Raw genomic sequence first — 19548 nt, 5'->3', positions numbered from 1 at the left:
CTATGTATAATAGCAAAATTGCAAATAACGGCAGAATGATGCATTTTTTCAAGTCTAACGTGTGTGAAAGCGTAAAAGCAAAGAACGAATTTTATAAATTTATTTTTTTAATTGTTGTTTTTTATGCCTGAAATTGTAGATTCAATTTATAATTTTGAGATGGATCTACAGTTTTAAATTCAGTCGACAATTCTAACTTCATTCTAGATGGATTTGTCTGGCAATTTCCTTATACACTTTTGGAATCAATCTATTTTAATAAATTGTGAATCTAAGGTACTCAAATGCGACCTGCAAATAATAAAACCTTAATTTTATGGGTTCATTTATAACTGTCGAATAGACATCAAACACGGCTGCCTATTTGAGAAAAAAAAACAATACTAAAGCACAAGAAGGCATGGCAAAAATGCTGTTTGCCACGTCCCCGAAGGTTCGGTTCCTGGTCTATTATTGACTTTTCAGTTTGCTAGATTGCTAATTTTTTTACATTTTCTCACTTTTCAATATTAATATTTTTAAATTTTTCTATAGTTTCTTAAAAAAAATACTATGACGTCGCAGTAAAATATGCAAAAAAGCGTCTTAATACAAATAATTAATAATTACAGTACGTTTAATTAAATTCGTTATTGAAAATAGTCTGTATGTATTTCTGAGTAAATGAGTATTATATATATATAGTATACTAAGGTGATCTTACATGAGAATCCATCCTAAAATGATCAAAATATAATTGAAGCTAACTGAGATATTTTTTTTTATGAAGCACACAAATGTCTAAAATTTCCTTTTAAACTTCATAGTTTTGAGGTACTGCATATCAGGGTAAAGAAAATCTAGGAATTAACTCAGCATCAAGCACCCATTCTATCACATGAAAACAATGCATATGATCCTATTTAAAAAAATGACATTTCATGGCGCCTTGTTTTTTCGGGACACTGTAGAGTTATCACAAATTTTAAAATTTACCCTTATTAGGTTATATACATTCCCATAATCGATTTATCTGAAATTACAAATGAATTTATAAAAGTCCGATGGTTTGTTAAAGGGACGCCGACTATATTGCGACTCATGACAATTAGGGTCTGGCCTAAAAACGCTTTATATCAAAATGCAATTTCAGCAGCCGTTTTAGAATCATGAGAAGTAATAACTGAAAAGTATACATCCAATGTATTGCAGAAAACCCTCTATATACTTTATAAGACGAATGGTCAGGCAGAAAATAAAATAAGTTTGTAAAGTTTTATGTACAATTAAATTTTGTTGGAATAAGATATTTTCTTTTTAACGTATCTTTTTTTTTAATTCAAATCCTTTCTATACGTATTACTCTAGTTCAAACTTGCAATTGTAGGTTTAAGCTATTTACAATATTAGATATAAATCGTACGAATCCAAAATAAAAATTGCAATTTTGTTGTTGCCCGTAAACACCTTTACAAATGTATGTTTATGTAAATTTCATGGTAATAGTAAATTGTTTACTCAGTATGCTACATTTACGGTTTATCATTTACTGTTAGTGATTTTTTTTAATGATTATTAGTTAGTTATCTTTAACACTTCTAAAATAAATCTAGTGGCACCATCAACATCAGTTATTAGTGATACAGGCCTCATTTTGTTTCAGTTGGAAAATTATTGCTTTTCTCGCTTATTTTTGCTAGGAAACGAAACAATATGTACTCGGAAGTAACTTCTTTATTTCAAACTATAATATCAGATCTGAAAACTAAACTTTTACGTCTCAGTTATATATTACAACTTTCTCGCTAAATAACGTTTAAACGCATGTTCCGATTTTAGTGATTTTATTAATTAACTAGAAACTTAATTGTTTAGGAATTATTTCAAATCACCAATTTTATGGAGAAAATTAATTATCCTTACACACAGAATGAATATGCATTACATACAGGATGAATCAAACATACTGCATTTTTTTCTCAATTTGTAAACATCTCAAGCAACCAATAAAATCGTAAAGTAAATATCAAAGTTATTTAACATTGAACACGTGACATATTTTTAATACAGACGAAATTGTTTATAAAAAAAACATGATTCTAAGTATTTAATGTACCTACCTCTGAAAAGGCTTCTTTACTACTGATTACGCACTGTAAATCTCTAAATAAACTTGAATTGTCTATTATTTTTACTATTCAGTACCTGTTAAGTATACGTACCTATATCATTATAAATTTTAAAATCTTCTTAATAATATACAAACTATAAGGCACATCCTTAAAAAGACAAATAATGTATAAATAGTTAATAAATTCTATAAAAAAATGTCTAGTTAAAGTAATAAACGATACACAACTGGAAAATCAACGGTATACAATTAAATTCTACTGTAAATCGATTCTCTGAAGCCCAGCTTTATGAAAGTTAATTAACTCCGGGCCGGGTGAACCAATACTGGTACTGGAACTCCCATAAAACTAGCATTGCTGTCTGTAAGTGTCACAATTTAAAGTAATAATTTGATAGCAATTATATTTTTATGAAATGGTTTAAATATCAGCGGTTATTCATCTGAACCAACTTTCAAGCAACGGGATTTAAGAAGGAAAAAAATGGCCACTTCATGTATTACTTTTTGTCCTATACGGCACAAAACATTCAAATATCTAACAGATAATTATACAGGCGGCTGCTTTTAGCCCGCCTAATTTCACTATGATAAACTAACTTTTGCTCATACAAGCCTCAAAATTCTTCAGATTTTTCAGTTTTTTGGCAATGAAATGGCCAAGTTCCTGAGAGGCATTCTTTTCTGGAGACATAATCAGTCTTTTTCTCAGTCTTGGATGAATGTCCGGTTTTCGTTGAGTAGTCGGTTCAGGAGTTTTTTCTTTTGGAGGTCTCAAAAGTCTGATTCTGCAAATAAATTCTGTTTTACAAGGTGTCTTCTTAGGTTCTATGATAATAATGGATTCCTCCGCTACTTTTTCAATAAAACAAAATATCTATTTACATCTTCTTTATTTATTTACACATAATATAATACAAATAGATTCACAGAATCTATTAAAAATGGCGTCAAATGCAATTTACCACCAAATAAATATAAAATTTGAGGCTTGTTTGGAAAGTTACTAAGATTCATTCGACGAAAAGAAAACTGCCTAAGATTTAAAATATATGTAGTAAAGAAATCTGAAATTGGCAACAGTTAGTCAGGTGTGGTTTGAAATTTCTAGAGTACACATTGAAATAGCACGACGAATATAAAATAATACAATTACAAAATGGACATTATCACTCAAATCTGCTTTGCGACTATTTTCCCATTAGTTGTATTTGATAATAACGCATAAATTAACAATGAAATTCAATATAAATAGTTGCAAAATATATCAAACAATTGAAAAATATTAAGTAGATGGAATGGCACAAAACATATTTATTTACTAATTTCCACCTTGTAATTTCATTACTTCATATTCATTATACCTATTTCTGCGTAATCTTAAAGATTTCAAATTGAAACTATTTTTTGCTGAAAATAAATCTTGCATTCAAGTGAAAAAACATAATGTTGTAGACATATTAAACTTATGAACTTCCTACTACAAAATTTTAAATCATCAGCCCAATAGATTTTAAAGCCAAAGTGGCAGCAGTGGCTTTGGCCTCCTTCTTATTAGCACTTGCAACATTTGGTTTGTACTCTACCCCATCAAGAATCACTTTAAAAAGGAAGTTTTTCTTGTGATCAGGGCCACATTCAAAGTCCAAAAGGTACTGAGGAGCCCCCAATTTCCGCTTGGAGGCATATTCTCCAAGCAATGAAACTGGATGTTTTCCTTGCAAAGTTTTAACTGTTTGAACACCTTTTACTTTCTTCTTGGATTTCTGCTGCTCTTCATTGGCCACCAGTCCTTTTTTATCTAATTTCACTTCGAGCAGCAGAGGTTCAAGAGCACCAGTTTTTTCCTTGCCTAGACCTTCTCCAGGTCTCCAGCCCATTTTTTGTAATAAGTGCATTCCCATTCCTCCTGTGACTGGCGCTGCTGTTTGAAGTTGGTCTTTTTTAGCCCATGCTTGATAGCCTGAAGACAGCTCTTGTTGAGACAGCACTTGGGCTCCTGTGGAGCCAGTGAAAGTACCAAACTGTTGTTTGCTCTTTGCCCAGCTCTCCATTTCCTTATTAGATTTATACATTTCGCCCAAAGCTTGCACATCATTGGGGTTTTCCTGCAGCTTTCTCATAGCTGTCAATCTTTGAGTTACTATCAAACTAATATCTGCATTGAGTGGTGTTTCTAGTTGCTTGGGGAAGATTTGAGGTCCTGGAGGAGCATTGGGAGGAGCAGGTATTAATTTGGGAGTAGGTTCTGCAGGTGGGGGAGGTGCTTCAATAGCTAAAGGAGCAGTGTTACTAAAGATACTTGCAGTTTTTACTTTAGGTGTTTCAGCTCTGCTTGAAGATGGGGAAACAGGTACCCATCCCTCATTAACACGGTGTAGTTGACCACTACTAACAGGGAATTGCTGCCTTAATTCTGTAGTTCTCTCTTGAGCACTTTTCGTGGGTAAAGGAACCGAGTTGGTAATATTCATTGTTATTGTAGTGGGCCTGTCTTTGAGTTTGAAAGGGTGATGAAAAGTATCTTGATCACCTTCACTCTCTTCATGCTCTGATAAACTGGACAATTCACCAAGCTCTTCTTTCTTTGAAAGAGATTTGCAAAAATCAGTAAGCTCTTCTATACTTTTGCCTCCCGATTTAATGGCAGATATCATCTTTTCTTGGGCTTTTGAACTTAGACTTAAAGCACCTGGCAAACTCCCAGATTTCATCATTTGAATTGCATTTCTCCTTGCAATTTCTAGAAGTTTCTTTTTGTCAATTCTTGATGATGGTTCAGATTTGTTTTTATCATATTTTCTTTCAATTGATTTGTGGTCTTGATGATAACGCTCCCGTGATCTAGATCTAGACCTGCCTCTAGATCTATAAAACCCATCATCTCTAAATGGTGCTCTTTCTCTACTTTTATCCCTAACTTTTCTATATTCTTGGTGTTTGCATTTTTCTCTATGTTTCTCATAAAAACGATCTCTTGATATAGACCTTTTTCTGTGTTTTCTTTCAGTTCTAGAAAAATCACTCTCATGACTCTCACGTTTTCTTCGTTCAGGACTTAGTTTCTCCTTTATTTTATATCTTAGATCTTCATATTTTGACAATTTTCCTCGGCTTTTACTTCCATCTCTGGAGTGTTTCCTTTTTGAACTTTTGTTTTTATGTCTGTGTTTCTTAGATTTCTTGCTGTCTTCATCAGAATCTGAGATTTCTCCATCTTCAGTCTTTACTCTTTCTGTTTTTATTGAAGAAAACTGAATATCTTTAATATGAATTTTCTGTTTGGTGTCAATACTTCCATCTTGAGAGTGTTTTTCCAATTTAGTTTTCTGTTCCTCCTTGTTTATTTCCAGTTTGATATCTAGTGACAGAGAAGTTCCCTCAATTTTAATTTTTTCATCACCTTTATCTTTCTCCTGTTTAATAAGCAGTTGCGCCAAATCTATCTCACTTTCTCCATCTGTAGAGCTTGAAGAGGAACTTGAAATATGTTTCTTCTTCTTGCTTTTCTTTTTATGCTTTTTTTCTTTGTGTTTGTGCTTCTTTTTGCTCTTCTTAGCTTTCTTTGCCTCAGTATCTTTCTCCTTTCTCTCCTTTTTGATTATTAGGGGAGGTTCTGCATCGAAGGTGCCGAAAAGTTCTGATAATATTTGACTGGAGGTTTTGTTAGTGTCTGTTAGTTGTGACATTTCATCAAAATCCGGGTCCACTTCTTGTTTTGCGGTCCCCATTGGAACATGATACTTAAAAGTTGGGATACGTCACACTATATGAAATATCTAGAAGAGTTTATTGTTTGGTGTTTTTAATTTTGTTGTTGAAAACTGTTTCGCTAAACACTACATTCCAGAAAAAACCGATGGCGGACGGAATTAACCTCAATTTTAACGACAGATGACAAGTTAGAAAAACAAACTATTGTGTGGGTTGAAGAGAGTGCGTATGATTCACTTTCCATACATTTTTTCATTCGGTTTTGAAACAAGAAGGAGAGAGATAGATTGCTGATTAGAAGACTCGAGACGAGCAACGTAACAAAATAGGATATTCCTGTCCATAGCTGCCAGATGATATTTTCCAAAATTACTTTTTTTTAAATTGGAAAGTATAAAAAATATATTTCTTAAATTTTTATCCACAGGAACGTTCAAATCTATCCAATATTAACATTTTTAAATACCAATAAAAATTCGAAAAAGTATCGAAGAAAAATAGAACTACTTGACTATGTCATTTGATAAATAAAATAAATCGTGCAACGTTGTTTCGAAAATAGTTCTTTAAAATTTAAAGGTCCAGTGGAAGGGAGATGGAACATACACCTGCGCTTTAATAAGAAAAGGATAGTTGTTGTTGTTATTTTTACTATTAATAATAATGCATTGCCACAGATTTGCAACAAGTTGCAATAAAATAAGTGAAGTACTGCAACTATAAACAATTTGGCAACTAAAAATTACCTGTCGTATTCAACAGGTGACCAGGTAATTGGTTTCCTTCTAGGTCCTCTTTGAATAATCAGCAGTTCTTCAATATTCACATTTTTATTTGGGGTACTAGGCTCGGATTCAGCCTCATTTAACTCGCTTAACGCAAGCCTCAGGGATCTACGAGGCAGATTTTGTTCCTCCTCCATATCCTCTTCCATGGCCACTCCTTGCCTAACGACGGTTAATTCAGGGAAACCGTTACAACCCCTCACAAAGCAGGTGAATCGGTTGAGTTACCCGCTGAATTTATTGTGTTTTTTCACTGAAAGTCACTGTTAAAGGGGGTAAAAATGAATATTAGCACGTACAGTCGTGTTTTGGTAGTGTACAAAAATGAAAACAACAGTTTTCCCGCTAATTGAAGACTAAAATAGAGGGAAAATTGGGGATTGCGACAACTGACACAAATTGAGTTCCCCTACTCTCAAATGGAAAGTTTACAAAATACCAGCTGTTGTGTTACTCCTTTCAATTCACTAGAGTTTGTCTTTCTCTCTCACACGTAAACGAGAATGCACAAAAGAAAGAGATAAGCACAACGCGAATGTAGAAAATTCTGTCGATTAGCTGGAGTATAACCTGAGTCAATATATCTGACGTTATCAAACGAGTTATTAAATCTTCAAATAAGTAATCAAAAAAGAAAGCAAATCACATTTTTATTATTACACATTAATGAACTAAACAATCATCTCCAACTCCTTAGCATATTCAATTGCTTGCTCTGCGAGCTCAACAGAGGGAATAGGCTCATGAGTCTTTTTCACCTCAGGGGTAAAATGGAAGAAATTATCCTTTCCCAGTTTCCATTTTCTCTGCAAATATATCCAATCTCATAAAATGGTTAAAATTAGACCACTATATGTACCTTAGCAGCAAGAGCTCTTAAGGGTTCCTTGCTCTGTAAATAAAGCATTCGGGCAGCATCTTTAGCAGAAATTTTCTCAAATGCACTTTCCAGGCAAGTAGCAATTTCCCCTCTAATTGTATCAAGTAATATATCCATGAAGAAGTTGTAACTTTTAGCTGGTACATTACCCTTTGCCAAGAATATCTTAAAATAAAGACTTATATCTCCAGTGAAACATCAATTGGTGGCTTTATACCTTATTGTAACTCCCTTCCATTAAATACTGTTCAATACTTAACGGGTGTCTGATATACACATCATTTTGTATATGCTCAGACGGGAGTAATTCAAGTTCAGTATGAAACTCCGCAACTCTATTTTGTGATAATAAAAACAGCAGATTGAGACCAAGTAATTGATACTTATAAGCAGACTCTTCCAAGAAGGATTGGTAATCAAAGTAGTAACATTTCAGTTGGGCCATATATCTATTTAAACGTTCTAAGAAAATTAAGTATATTTTTAGAGGAAATAAAGCACAAACCTTTCAAATGCGGGTATATTGTTGGCTTCAATAGCCCACTGTACCCCAATTTCTAAAACATCCCTGGCAAGTAGTAACTCTTGTTTTGAAGCAGTTACGTTTGAGGTAGGGAGAAAGCTAAGGCTCGTAAGCTCTAGCTACAATATTTAAAAGGGGATATTTCTATGGAGCTTCATTATTAGGAAGTGAAACCTTTACCTTTAAATCTGAAAGAAGATTTTCACATTTGCTTAAATTCTTGTGAGAGGATGTCCATTCTGACTTTAGTTGTTTGTAGAGGGTTGTAATTTCGTTTACTTTGGACATTTTTCGATGTTTATTTGTAATATTTTGATATTCAAAAAGTGATTTTTCTAACAATTAAAATTACTATATCATTTAACGTTAAAGATGAGTTGTTGTTTTAGAATTTTGATAGAACTGTCCATGTCAAAATATTTCTCAATTGTCTTATTTTACTTCAATCACTATACGTGACGTCGAAAGGTATACTTGAAGCCGAGACGTCATCGAGTATGCGGTTAGCTAAATAGAATTGTTATCAATATATTACATTAATAATGTACAGCGATAATTGACGTTTCCTTTACAATGACGAGGCAGATAACGATGTGTAGTGTCTTAGTTATTATCTGATATTGGATGTTGTAGAGAAAGCAATTATCACGTGCGGGCAGTACTAAACTATACGTTTCTTAACTCTAGATCATTAGAATTTTAAGTGCCTCCTTGGTGGTGGTTTGAGATGGTTGCCCGACTCGCAGCGAGCCAGTAGCAATTGGCAATAAATTGTTTTGGAGATTATAATATTTAAATTGAAAACATTGTGATTCATATATTCAATATTCGACCTTTGGAAATTTACACGAAAACTGAAATATTGATGAAGTTCTGTTTATTATTCTAATCAACCAATATGAATATAATATTGACTCTAAATTGAGGATCTGCAGTTTTAAAAATGCAAGTTAAAAAGCTTCCATTTCATAGCATTTTCAAAATCGTTTAAAACAGCATTACAGTTACCCCATATTTCAAAAATTAAAAGAGATAGATTAACGTGTTTACCGCAGGTTTAGAAAGCTAATCGAGGCAATTACTTTGATCTAATTTCTCATACAATCATTCGTCAGATATCTGAGGAATCGGTGCTTTAAGGTTGAGAATTAAATATCATCCAAATTCATAAAAAAGGTGAAAATAATAAGAAATTTAATAATTTAATTAAATTTTAAAAACTCACTAACTTGGAATTATCATTTTCATTCTAAGGATCATAAATTTATGATTCATTAATAATTTGAGGATAAGTCACTACAGTGATCCAGACAGCTGAAATGTCAAAAGACTAAGAGTTAGTTTTCCGGCCTGTTTACCACTTATAAGCTTTTTCATTTTATCAGGAAAGAATTATGTTAAAACCACCTAGGAGCTTGTAAATAAAGAAAGATATGACTCATCCTTAGGTATCAATCTCAGACGCATATGGGGCAACTGTACTTATATTTAACAAAGGAATGGATGGAATGGAAGAAAACAAGAAAAACCTACTAAATCTCTATGAAACCAAAAAGAGTTAGGAAGTTGCCCAATTTATTTGCGCATTAAGGGATAAGTGAAGCAGGAGAAGATTCTCATTATCTTAAATTTAAAGAGAGATGATTTTCAAAGAAGAGTGCTGATTACAAGAAGAACGGGAACAAATTTATTGAAAAAGAATAAGCGAAGAAAAGACGACAAAAAGTAAGGGATTAAAAGTTGAGCAGAAGTTTTTAGGTTAACCATAATTATTCTCTGAACGTCTTAACAGTGTAACTAATGTTAAATAAGAAAAAATTTGAATCTTTGACATAATTCTGATGCATTACTTCGCTAATTCTAGATGCATAGGAAATTTCGAGGGAATTACAAAAACGCTTCGAGAAACTCCCTGCAGTCTGCAGTAATAAATTAGGACTCCATATCATCATCATTATCACAAATTCGTACTTCATTATTTGTTATCAAATAATAGCAGAACCATGCGAACAATGATCTTTGAGCGTTTGTATTGCGGTATAGTAGGCCGTGAACCCGTAAAGCTTTCGGTACACATGCACCAAACTGACTAATACGATGTTGCCACACTGGAATGGGGATTTCCCTCAAAGTTTGCAAATATCAGCTGATTTTCTAAACTCCTATCCTACTCCGCTTTCTGAAGAATAAATCCATTACTTTTTGAATTGGGTTTTAGCAGTTACGTTTTATTTAAGACAATATTGAGGAAGAGGATGATAATTAAAAAAAATATATATGATTTTTTCACGTTAAATTAAATAAATGTTTTTCCTTGAAATTGTTGCCTTGGACTGTGACTTCTGTTGAATTTCGATTTTAGGAAAGATTTTGTTAAGAAATTTCCGAATTTTTCGGGATTTGTAAAAGATATCTTGCAATCACGGAGTCGAGGTATATTTGGCAACCTGGCGCCCACTCGCGCAATCCCCTCGGCCATCCGCAAGTCGTATACCTTTGCCTAGTTTGACGTAGAAAGACCGAGCTTGAAATCCGAAATTGCCGTCTAAAAGCAACATTTTTCCTTCGCAGGAAACAGACAATTCGACGCAGGACAGTTGGTTTCGATAACTACTCCAGGTTCCAACTTTTAACAGTGCACGATAGTACTTTAAGTGTGAAACTCGTCTATTTGCTACAATTTTTAAGGACAGTCTTCCTTTACAGGACATCAGTAGGTAAGGCAATTTTTTAAAATTGATTTCCTGCGGTTGTCATTTAGTTCTTTGAATTAGAGACTATGGATGTGGTCATCTATTTTTCGTCCGTGCTAATAAATTGATTTTTATTTGGGTCACTGGTGTTTCAACTGCTAGGGGCAACGCTGTTATTATCCTACAACAATAAACAGCGGATTTGGTGTGCAACATAAATTTTTAATGATAGCCCACACACATTTTTGAACCCCCTTGTTAGACGCATATGCATAGAAAGATTGTGAGGAGAAGAGTATTGTTGCATGGAACTATGATCAGCCACCAGCCGAAACCAAATCTGTTTTACTTAACTGGCAGCTCTTTGTTGTTGAGTATTGACTTTCACCATTATTCTGCAAAAATTGCGGTAGAAGGTGTATGCATGTAACAGTAATAAGAGCTCATAATGATGGATGTAATTTACGATAATCGGAGGAAAAATATTGTGTTGCCATTACGCATTTATTTAGAATTTTCGCAAAATATTTGAATCTGTTGTCTTTTGCCGGACGAGCCTCCGGAAATCTTTTATGAGAACCAGCAACAGTGCAGATGCAAATTCTAGTACCGTTTTTCCAAGATCCATTCAAAATTTCCAAATATATAAGGTGTTTCAAACTAAGTCTACTAATTGCTTAATATAGGTTCTTATTACCGAAACAAGAAAAAAGTTCATCCGAACATGGGTCCGTTTTCGCGCCCTGTCTAAAATATCGGATGATAAAAAATAATTTTTTTAGTTTTTTCCTAATAAGTCTATTCCGGTATTAAACGTTTTGATGAAAATTGAGGAGCGTCAAATAGGTTTAAATACACATCTTTTAAGGGGAAGATAGTGTTATTAATTTCCCCAGTTGCGTCTCTATTGATGTGACCCTGAACATTTCAAACGAAAAGTATCCTTACAAAAAGTAGAAATGAATTTCTGAATGTTTCATATTGTTATGGAAAAAAGGTCCTTTGACTATTTTTCATGACGTTAACCATTTCCACAAAAAAAAACGTTATTTGCTAACTTATATTAAAACTTCCAAACTAAATTAGGTATATTATGTTACATATAAAAACATTATAAAATAAGGTGTTAAAAATGCCTTCCACCTGCAAGAATGCATGCCTCGGCCCTTTTCCGCACATTATCGCGTACTAGTTGAAAAATCCTCGTGTATTTTTTATTGTGTTAAACGAATGAATTATGCGATTTCCCAGTTGCAGATTGCTACGTTTTATTTTTTCCCCTGAAAGGAATTAATGTTATAAAAAATATCCAAGAAACTTTTTTTCATAAAAATATTAAGTATTCAGAAAATGATTGCTAATATATTTTTTTGAATCAGTGACGCATCATATTGTTCAACTAAAACGTTCAGGGTCATATCAATGGAGACCTCACTGGTGAAATTAAAAATATCCGTCACCTTAAAAGATATGTCTTTAAGCCTATTTTACACTCCTCAGTTTTCAGTAAAATGTTTACTGCCGGATCGGACTTATTAGGAAAAATCTAAACAAATTATTATTTTCTTTTATGTATCAGATGGTAAGCGAAAACGAACCCAAATTCGTATAAACTTTGTATCTTATTTTGGTCACAGGAACCTACAGTAAGCAGTTGGTAGACTTATTCTGCAACACTCTATATAAACAATATGCTCCAGTGCCTGGCATACTTAAGGCGGTATGTTAAGGTCGTTTCAGTTATTTTTTTAAAGTTCGTCAATAGGAATTATTTCATGTACAGGTTGTTCCCGATAATAATGAATTCTACAGGGATCTCGTAAACCATAAAAGATATGGAGGTTGTTGAAATAGAGAAAAGTTGCGTCTTTCTGTGTTCTGCAAAACCATGTTCTCAAATTTTAAAAATTCCGAATGGATCCGAAGTTATTTGAAGAAACCTGATTATTGGCGATTTTTTTACTGTTTTTTGATTTTAGTTGAAAAGCTATATTAAAATAAATTTGAAATTTTCATTCTTACTTTTTCCCCTCTACAACATGGTGTTTTTCGAAACTATAAACAACTTGTTTTTTTTTAAATAGTTAACAAAATTTGTTTTACGCTCAGTCAATTCAATTTTTTTTCGAATCCAACGATATCACACACTTACAATTTTCTAAATTGTTTAATCCAAAAAATCTCATCCTCCGTTTTTTAACACAACTTAACTTTCATTCCACATCATGGATGACTTTGAAAATAATTTATTTAGATTTGTCGTTTAGTAAACAAGAAAGTAAACACAAAACCATTGTTTGAAATTATCTTTTATGTTCAGGTTAGACATAAATAACACCGGTTAACAATTTCTTTCACAACACTATCTAAAAGCTCTGGGGTTATCTCTCTCGCTGTAAGTCGAACTGCAACCTTCAATTCATCATTTTCAAAAGTTTTATAGTGAATTTCATTTTTAAGGAATCGTCAGAAGAAAAAGTCCATTGGTGTAATATCGGGAGATTGCGGTGGCCAGTTTATACGATCCTTAGCAAATAAGTTATTTCGAAAACGACCTTTAAAAAATTCAGTGTTAAGTCTAGAGTTACAAAGAGGAGCCTCATCTTTTTGGAACCACATATTACTGGCCGCTACTAAAAAAAATCGTCTAGAATATCTTTAATTTGGTTTCTTAAAAATTTTCTATATCTTAGAATTTAGAGTTTTCTCATAAATTATGTGTCCAATAATTCGTGTTCCTAAAATACCACACCACACATTAAATCCAAAGCGCTGGTGATATCTGGATGTTCGACTGCGATTTTCATTTTTTGTTGCTCTACAATGATGATTTTTTCGATTAAAGATGCTATGGTTTGAAAAATAACTCTCGTCTGTTTACAAAAGCTGATAAGGAAAATGATAATCTTCATAACAATGTCTCGTAAAATATTCACAAAAAATTCTTCTACGCTCAAAGTCCCTAGAAAGCAAACTTTGAGAAATTTGATATTTATAAGGGTGGTATCTTTGTTACGAATAATTCTCTGTGTTACTGTTTTAGGAACAGCATAGTTATTTTCAATACTTCGAAGACTTACGCCATTATTTTTTTCTACCGCAAGCAAAACCGCAATTTCCTGTTCAAGTTTCATTTTTTTTTGGCGATGCAACACTGGCTTATTAAACGAACCATATTCTTTCAAATTTGCAATTATTTGCTTAAAAAACGACCAGTTGGGTTAACGTGGTTCGGGATACTTTTGAAAATATTGGATCTCTTAAGCACAATTTTGATAGTTTTTAATATAACACAGAAATATATTAAATTTCTCTTCGTTCGAATAAACTTCCATTGGTTTAAATTTTGCTGCATGAAAATACAGCACAAATCAACCACCATTAAACAATAACACTTGGCAAGTATTGACGGTAACTGGGTTTCAGATCTAAACAAATTATTTTCAAAGCCACTCATGAGGTCAAATAAAAGTTACGTTGGAAGACGGAGAATGAAATTTGTTGAAGTAAATAATTTATTAAATTGCAATTGTGATATATCGTTGGATTCAGAAATAACCAAAATTTACTGAGCCTAACTTAAAATTCGTCAACTAGTTAAAAAAAACAAAGTTGATGATGGTTTCGAAGGAACTAAACGTGGAACCGAAAATCCAAAAACACCATCTTATAGAGGAAAGAAGCAAGCAATGAAAATGTCAAATTTATTGTAACATATCTTTTGAAATAAAATTAGAAAACAGTAAAAAAGGAATCGAGATTTTTTTTTTCAAATAACAAAATCCATTCGGAATTTTTCAAATTTGAAAACCTGATTTTGCAGAACACAGAAAGGCGAGATTTTTCTCTAATTTTACCACTTTCCTACCTCGTCTGGTTTATAAGATCTTTGTAGAATACATTATTATCCGAGAAAACCTGTATTTGTGAATCAGATTCCTCCTCAGGTTCCGTAGATATCTCAGAGCAGAGACCGAAGAACGCCAGTCCACATGCTTCGTTGTGAATTTTTGGAGAAAATTACAACTTTTCTGAGGTGTCATTTTTCACTGTAATTCTTAGGATCTATGCAGACCAACACACGAGACCAAAGTAGATATGGCTATTGTACTAATTGTAGATATCTCAATTGAGATCCTGGAGCCTTCAAAGAGCATTTTTAGGATTTTCATTTTACACCAAACTGAAAATCGTAAAAAATACACACGTGAGCTATGGGGTCACATGTGTCGCATACACATGCGACCCCATAGGTCAGAAACTAAAAAAAGATTTTGCAATATTTGATTTTGAGATATTTTTTCATTCAATTGTTCCACATGTTACCAAGATATCCGCATTTAAAGTTTTAAAACCGGTAAAAAGCAGGGGCCTCCCCCTTTTTTTGATGTTGGAAAACATTTTTGAAATTTAAGATAGTCCGGAAATGAGTATCGATGCGTTCACGGTTACTTTAGCAAGGCATTTTGTAAATCTCGAATAAACACCCTCGAAATAAATTTAGGTATTGATATGAATATTGTAATGGCTTTAAAAACGTGCAGAGTACGAATTGTATGATTGCTTTTGAGATTACGGCATGAATACGGCCGCAAAATCTCGTTAGCAAAAAATTCAAAATTTGTTTATTATCTCTTTATATTTCACATGTTTTGATAGCTAAATATAGTGTAAATAATGAATATTGATTTTGAAACTATAAAAAGTTTATTGATGAAAGAGATTTCGACAATGATCTGAAAGGAAAAAAGTAAATGATTATGGATAAAAATTAAGACGCACCAAAGAAGGAAAGTAGAATTTAAAGACACCACGCTCATAAGCATTACAGACATCTGTATTATAGAAGCACAACTAAAAACAAAAACAATAATAATAAGAACTGAATAAAATATTGCTATATTGTGCGATAATTTTCGTGACATAGATTATTTATCGATGTTTAATGTAAGATGCAACTTGGATTCTAATAAAACTCGTATTTAAGAGACAGAACAAGCACCTCGTGGTAGCTCAACGTTAAAGTGGTGAGTTTTTTATGAATTTTTATTCAGCTTTGATTTATTAAGAGTCCATTGCTAAACGCGTAGGGACGCTCTAAGCGACGTTTAATTCACTAGTGTTTTAAAAAATTTCAATTCACCGACACCACTGGCAGTATGTAGTAAAGCTCATTACACTTTCCAGAATCTAACGTTTTAGAAATTTAATTATCTTTTTTTTTTTAATAATATGTAATATGTTCAAAATTGAATAAAATATTTGGCAGTTGGAAAAAGCAATGAAGCAGGGCAATCCTCCCTTTAGGTACGTTGATACTGGACGGTTACACAATAAAGTCGAAAAACGAGATAAAATATTTGGTATTAAAAATCGACAAAAAACTAAAATTCACCAAACACGTTCGAAACATAAACATAAAAATTACCAAACGGACAAAGCATTTTCGGTTGTTGAGGTACGAAGATAAAAGGATCAGTACCCAACCCGCAATAAAAATATTCATAATCCATCTATAGACCATTGTTAAGCTTTAGATATACAGTAAAAGTCGCGAATAACGAATTCAGTTATAACGACAAGTCACATATACTGAGGAAAATTCTAACGATTGGTTGGATTTGCATTTATCTCATTGGAAAAAAGTCGTTTTTAACGTCTGCAACCAAGAAATTTTGGATGGTTTACTAGCTGCGTGTAACGATGCTACGGAGCATACAATGGTATAGTAATTCTAGTATAAAGTCGACATTGTCGGATTCTTTGAAGTCATTCAAAAAATTCCACCTCCACTTCCACCCATCATTTTTTAAAAAGCAGTGCCTTTAGCGACTTTATAGACAAAAATTTCTTTTTAATATACATATTCGATACATCTACATATGCATAGTTGTGTTTTTTTTTGCGATTTGTATGTAAAGTTGCTAAAAACAGGTTTTTTTATATGTCTGTCTCGGTCTTTTCATGGAAATTCTAGTTGAATACTAGCAACGTCGATTTTATATTAGAATGATTTTAAATACACAAAAAATCAATTTCTTTGAGCCATTTGCCGACACCAAGCAACTAAAACTGCGACAAAGGGGTTTGTTGATTTAAGCTATAGAATCTGATTTTTTGATGTGTCGATATTTTCGTTTATGTTTAGTGTTGGTAAATTGCTCAATGAAATTAATTTTTTATTACAAAGTGTAGAGAGAATAGGAATTACCCGGAAAAATCCGGAGTTATGAACGAGGATTATATAAATTGGAGGCTGTGTTCATTCTGTGTATTTAGCTTGTGTGCATTATTGTAATTTTGTTACGTTTTAAAAAATTATTTCAAGAAATAGAGAAGTTTTGTCCATTGTGGAGAAAGGTGTAATAATTTGCGGACTTTAAGCAGGTGAAAACAACGATACCATTGCAAATGAGTTGTACTTATTGCATTCGACCGTTTCGACGATTTGGAAAAATTAAGAAAATACAAAAAATGCGTTTAACGAAATTTTATTTTCAAAGAAAAAACTCAAGTAATCATAGGGATATTTATAAGGTATTATTTATTGATTTGAAAAAAGAAGCAAAGAATCAGCAATCAGAGGCCCAATATTAATAATGAATAAAGGCCCAGAATGTATATAAATGCTTAGAAATTTGGATTAAGCACTTCCGGCAAAGACGTAACAATGCGTATGGAAAAATTAATAATGAAGCTGTTGGTGTACCTGTTCCAGTAACAAAAAACTGGCTCAACACTTGCTGATCAGAAATTCAAAAACATTTCCAGAATGACGTGATTTTTTACGCAGATGAAACAGGTGTTTTTTTACAAAATAACTCCGAACTAAACATTGAAATTTAAAGGAAAATAGTGCACAGGTGGAAAAATGTCCAAGGAAAAATTTAGTTTTTTTGTTGTTACCAATATGACAAGTTCGGAAAAACATAAGTTGATAGTTATTGGAAAATCAAAAGGCTCTCCCTGTTTTAAGAGTATTAGGTGGTTACCTCTGTCCAACGTGACTAATAAAAAAGTTTCTATGACGTCAAACCTACGTATAAACTTTTTGTAACACTAGGACACTGAATTAGAGAAAAAAATTGCTCTAGGTAAACAGTTGTCCGGCACACCCAAAAATGTAAAATTTTGAAAATATTAACGTTCAATATGTCCCATCAAATATCATAACAGTCCTTCAGCCGGCTGACAAGGATATTATAGAATCAATGAAAGCTTCTTTTAAAAAGCTCCATCTAATGAATATTATTGAAAACAATCAGCAAATCAAAGAGCGAGCTATTAATCTTTTGGATGCAATATCAATGATTTCTAAAGTATTGAACAGGGTATCACCCCAAACTATCACGAATTCTTTTAAACATGCAGGATTAAAACTAGCACCAGTAGCTGAACACTTTGTGGAGTAGGACGATCTTCGTTTAACTGATGTGGCAAGAAGAATCAATAATGATTTGGAAAAGGAAGATGATGTGCCTTTTGCTCTATGGTAAAAACAACTTTATATTGTCAGATTAATTATGGCTTGATTTTATAAATGTTGACCTTCACTTTGAAAAAAGCGAAGCGCTCACCATTCAAGAAATCTAAGATGAAAGTGATGGAGACTCTGGGAGTGGTGAAGATTTTAAGTTACTATCAATCGTAGAAGCTCTACGAGTTGTAAAAACCCTGAACAGCTTTGAGATACACAGTTATTCCAGTGACAAAATCCTTTTGAATCGAATGAGTTTCATAGAGGAAAAAGTTGAATTAATTTATTTTAAGTTACGTTGCAAAAACCAAATAAAAATTATAAAATATTTGAATAAATAATGCGTTTTTACCATATAGAGTGAAATCACTCATACGCGAACACGAGTGGACGTCTTCCATTTTTCCGTTTATGGGAGGTGTCCGCTTATTAGAAAATATGAAAATATAAATAGGTCTTTAAAACTTTTTTATTAAATAAACATTTTGTTAAAGAAAAAAAACAATAAACTTAACTAATCACCATAAAAAGAAATATTTTCAAATTATAAATGAACAAATACAGGTATGTTCATATGCATGCCCATGATGTAAGTCCTGATAAAGGAACATTTTCATTCCCGGCTTTAACAAACCATTCGTAAGTTTGTTTGTGGATGTTAAGTCACTTACTTTTGAAGAATGATCTCTTTTGCTTTGAGTTAAATGATGTACAACTATTTAATAGTTGTTTCCTCTTCTTAATTAGTTCACTTGTCTGGGTTTTTCCTATACTAAATCGAGCCGTCAAATTACGTGCACTAAGTTTTTCTCTATTGTAAACTTCCACTATCTGCAGCTTTTCCTTTAAAGTTAACATACGTTTTGTAGGAGCCATTATTAACTTGCAAACACTATAAACACACAAGGAGAAATATTGCTGCACAAATTAATACCTTGTTGGTGGTTTGCTTCTTGATGGTTCCAAATACTGCTCTTGTAGGTTGTTTTTTCACTGATTACACAACATAAAAGTTGCAAATGCTTAAATATTAACATCGCATATTCTGGAATATTATTATGAGCGTCCAGAACAGATGTAGCATCAAGGAGGAACTCGAAAATCGCACCGATTGTGCCTTATCAAGCAAAAATAAATGGAGTTATGATTAAAGCACCACCGAATATTCAATTATACGAGAACTGGACAAAGGGTACCGTTGAAAAAACTCTTCGTAAATAAACTCTCTTATCGGCGAGTAACGGTTGTCCTTTTATGAGAGAAGAAACGTAAAAAGGGAGTTAAATTCAGTGTCCGTGTCCGTTTAATAGAGAAATATTTATTAGAATCTCTTATGAGAAAGAGTTGGTGCCCAGAAAACTGTCCG

At 32.8% G+C, this 19548-nt stretch overlaps 4 protein-coding genes across 4 annotated transcripts in view; 1 reads left to right on the top strand and 3 right to left on the bottom strand.

Annotated features, from left to right (window-relative positions):
• Positions 1–1695: 1695 nt before the first annotated feature.
• LOC136341351 (uncharacterized) lies at positions 1696–7021 on the bottom strand. The gene is made up of 3 exons (XM_066286233.1): positions 6909–7021; positions 6571–6862; positions 1696–2898 (listed from the first exon to the last, which is right to left on the bottom strand). The coding sequence occupies exons 2-3, from the start codon at positions 6756–6758 to the stop codon at positions 2706–2708; spliced, it is 381 nt and encodes a 126-aa protein (XP_066142330.1). The 5' UTR covers positions 6759–6862; positions 6909–7021; the 3' UTR covers positions 1696–2705.
• Son (Son RNA binding protein) lies at positions 2987–6222 on the bottom strand. Its single transcript, XM_066286176.1, has one exon. It carries the CDS (start codon positions 5839–5841, stop codon positions 3601–3603), a length of 2241 nt encoding a protein of 746 aa, XP_066142273.1. The 5' UTR covers positions 5842–6222; the 3' UTR covers positions 2987–3600.
• A 221-nt stretch (positions 7022–7242) lies between the features above and the next one.
• LOC136338928 (26S proteasome non-ATPase regulatory subunit 8-like) lies at positions 7243–8414 on the bottom strand. Its single transcript, XM_066281753.1, has 5 exons — positions 8193–8414; positions 7995–8131; positions 7707–7938; positions 7469–7654; positions 7243–7415 (listed from the first exon to the last, which is right to left on the bottom strand). Exons 1-5 carry the CDS (start codon positions 8298–8300, stop codon positions 7281–7283), a joined length of 798 nt encoding a protein of 265 aa, XP_066137850.1. The 5' UTR covers positions 8301–8414; the 3' UTR covers positions 7243–7280.
• Positions 8415–10512: 2098 nt separating this feature from the next.
• Atet (ABC transporter expressed in trachea) overlaps positions 10513–19548 on the top strand; it is a 32605-nt gene continuing 23569 nt past the window's right edge. Inside the window, exon 1 of the mRNA XM_066286115.1 lies at positions 10513–10729. The gene's annotated coding sequence lies outside the window, so the exon portion shown is untranslated. The remainder of the gene's footprint in view (positions 10730–19548) is intronic.

This window comes from Euwallacea fornicatus, chromosome 1 (genome assembly GCF_040115645.1).
Source record: "Euwallacea fornicatus isolate EFF26 chromosome 1, ASM4011564v1, whole genome shotgun sequence".
NCBI lineage: Eukaryota > Metazoa > Arthropoda > Insecta > Coleoptera > Curculionidae > Euwallacea > Euwallacea fornicatus.
This window is presented reverse-complemented; position numbering and strand designations above follow the sequence as displayed.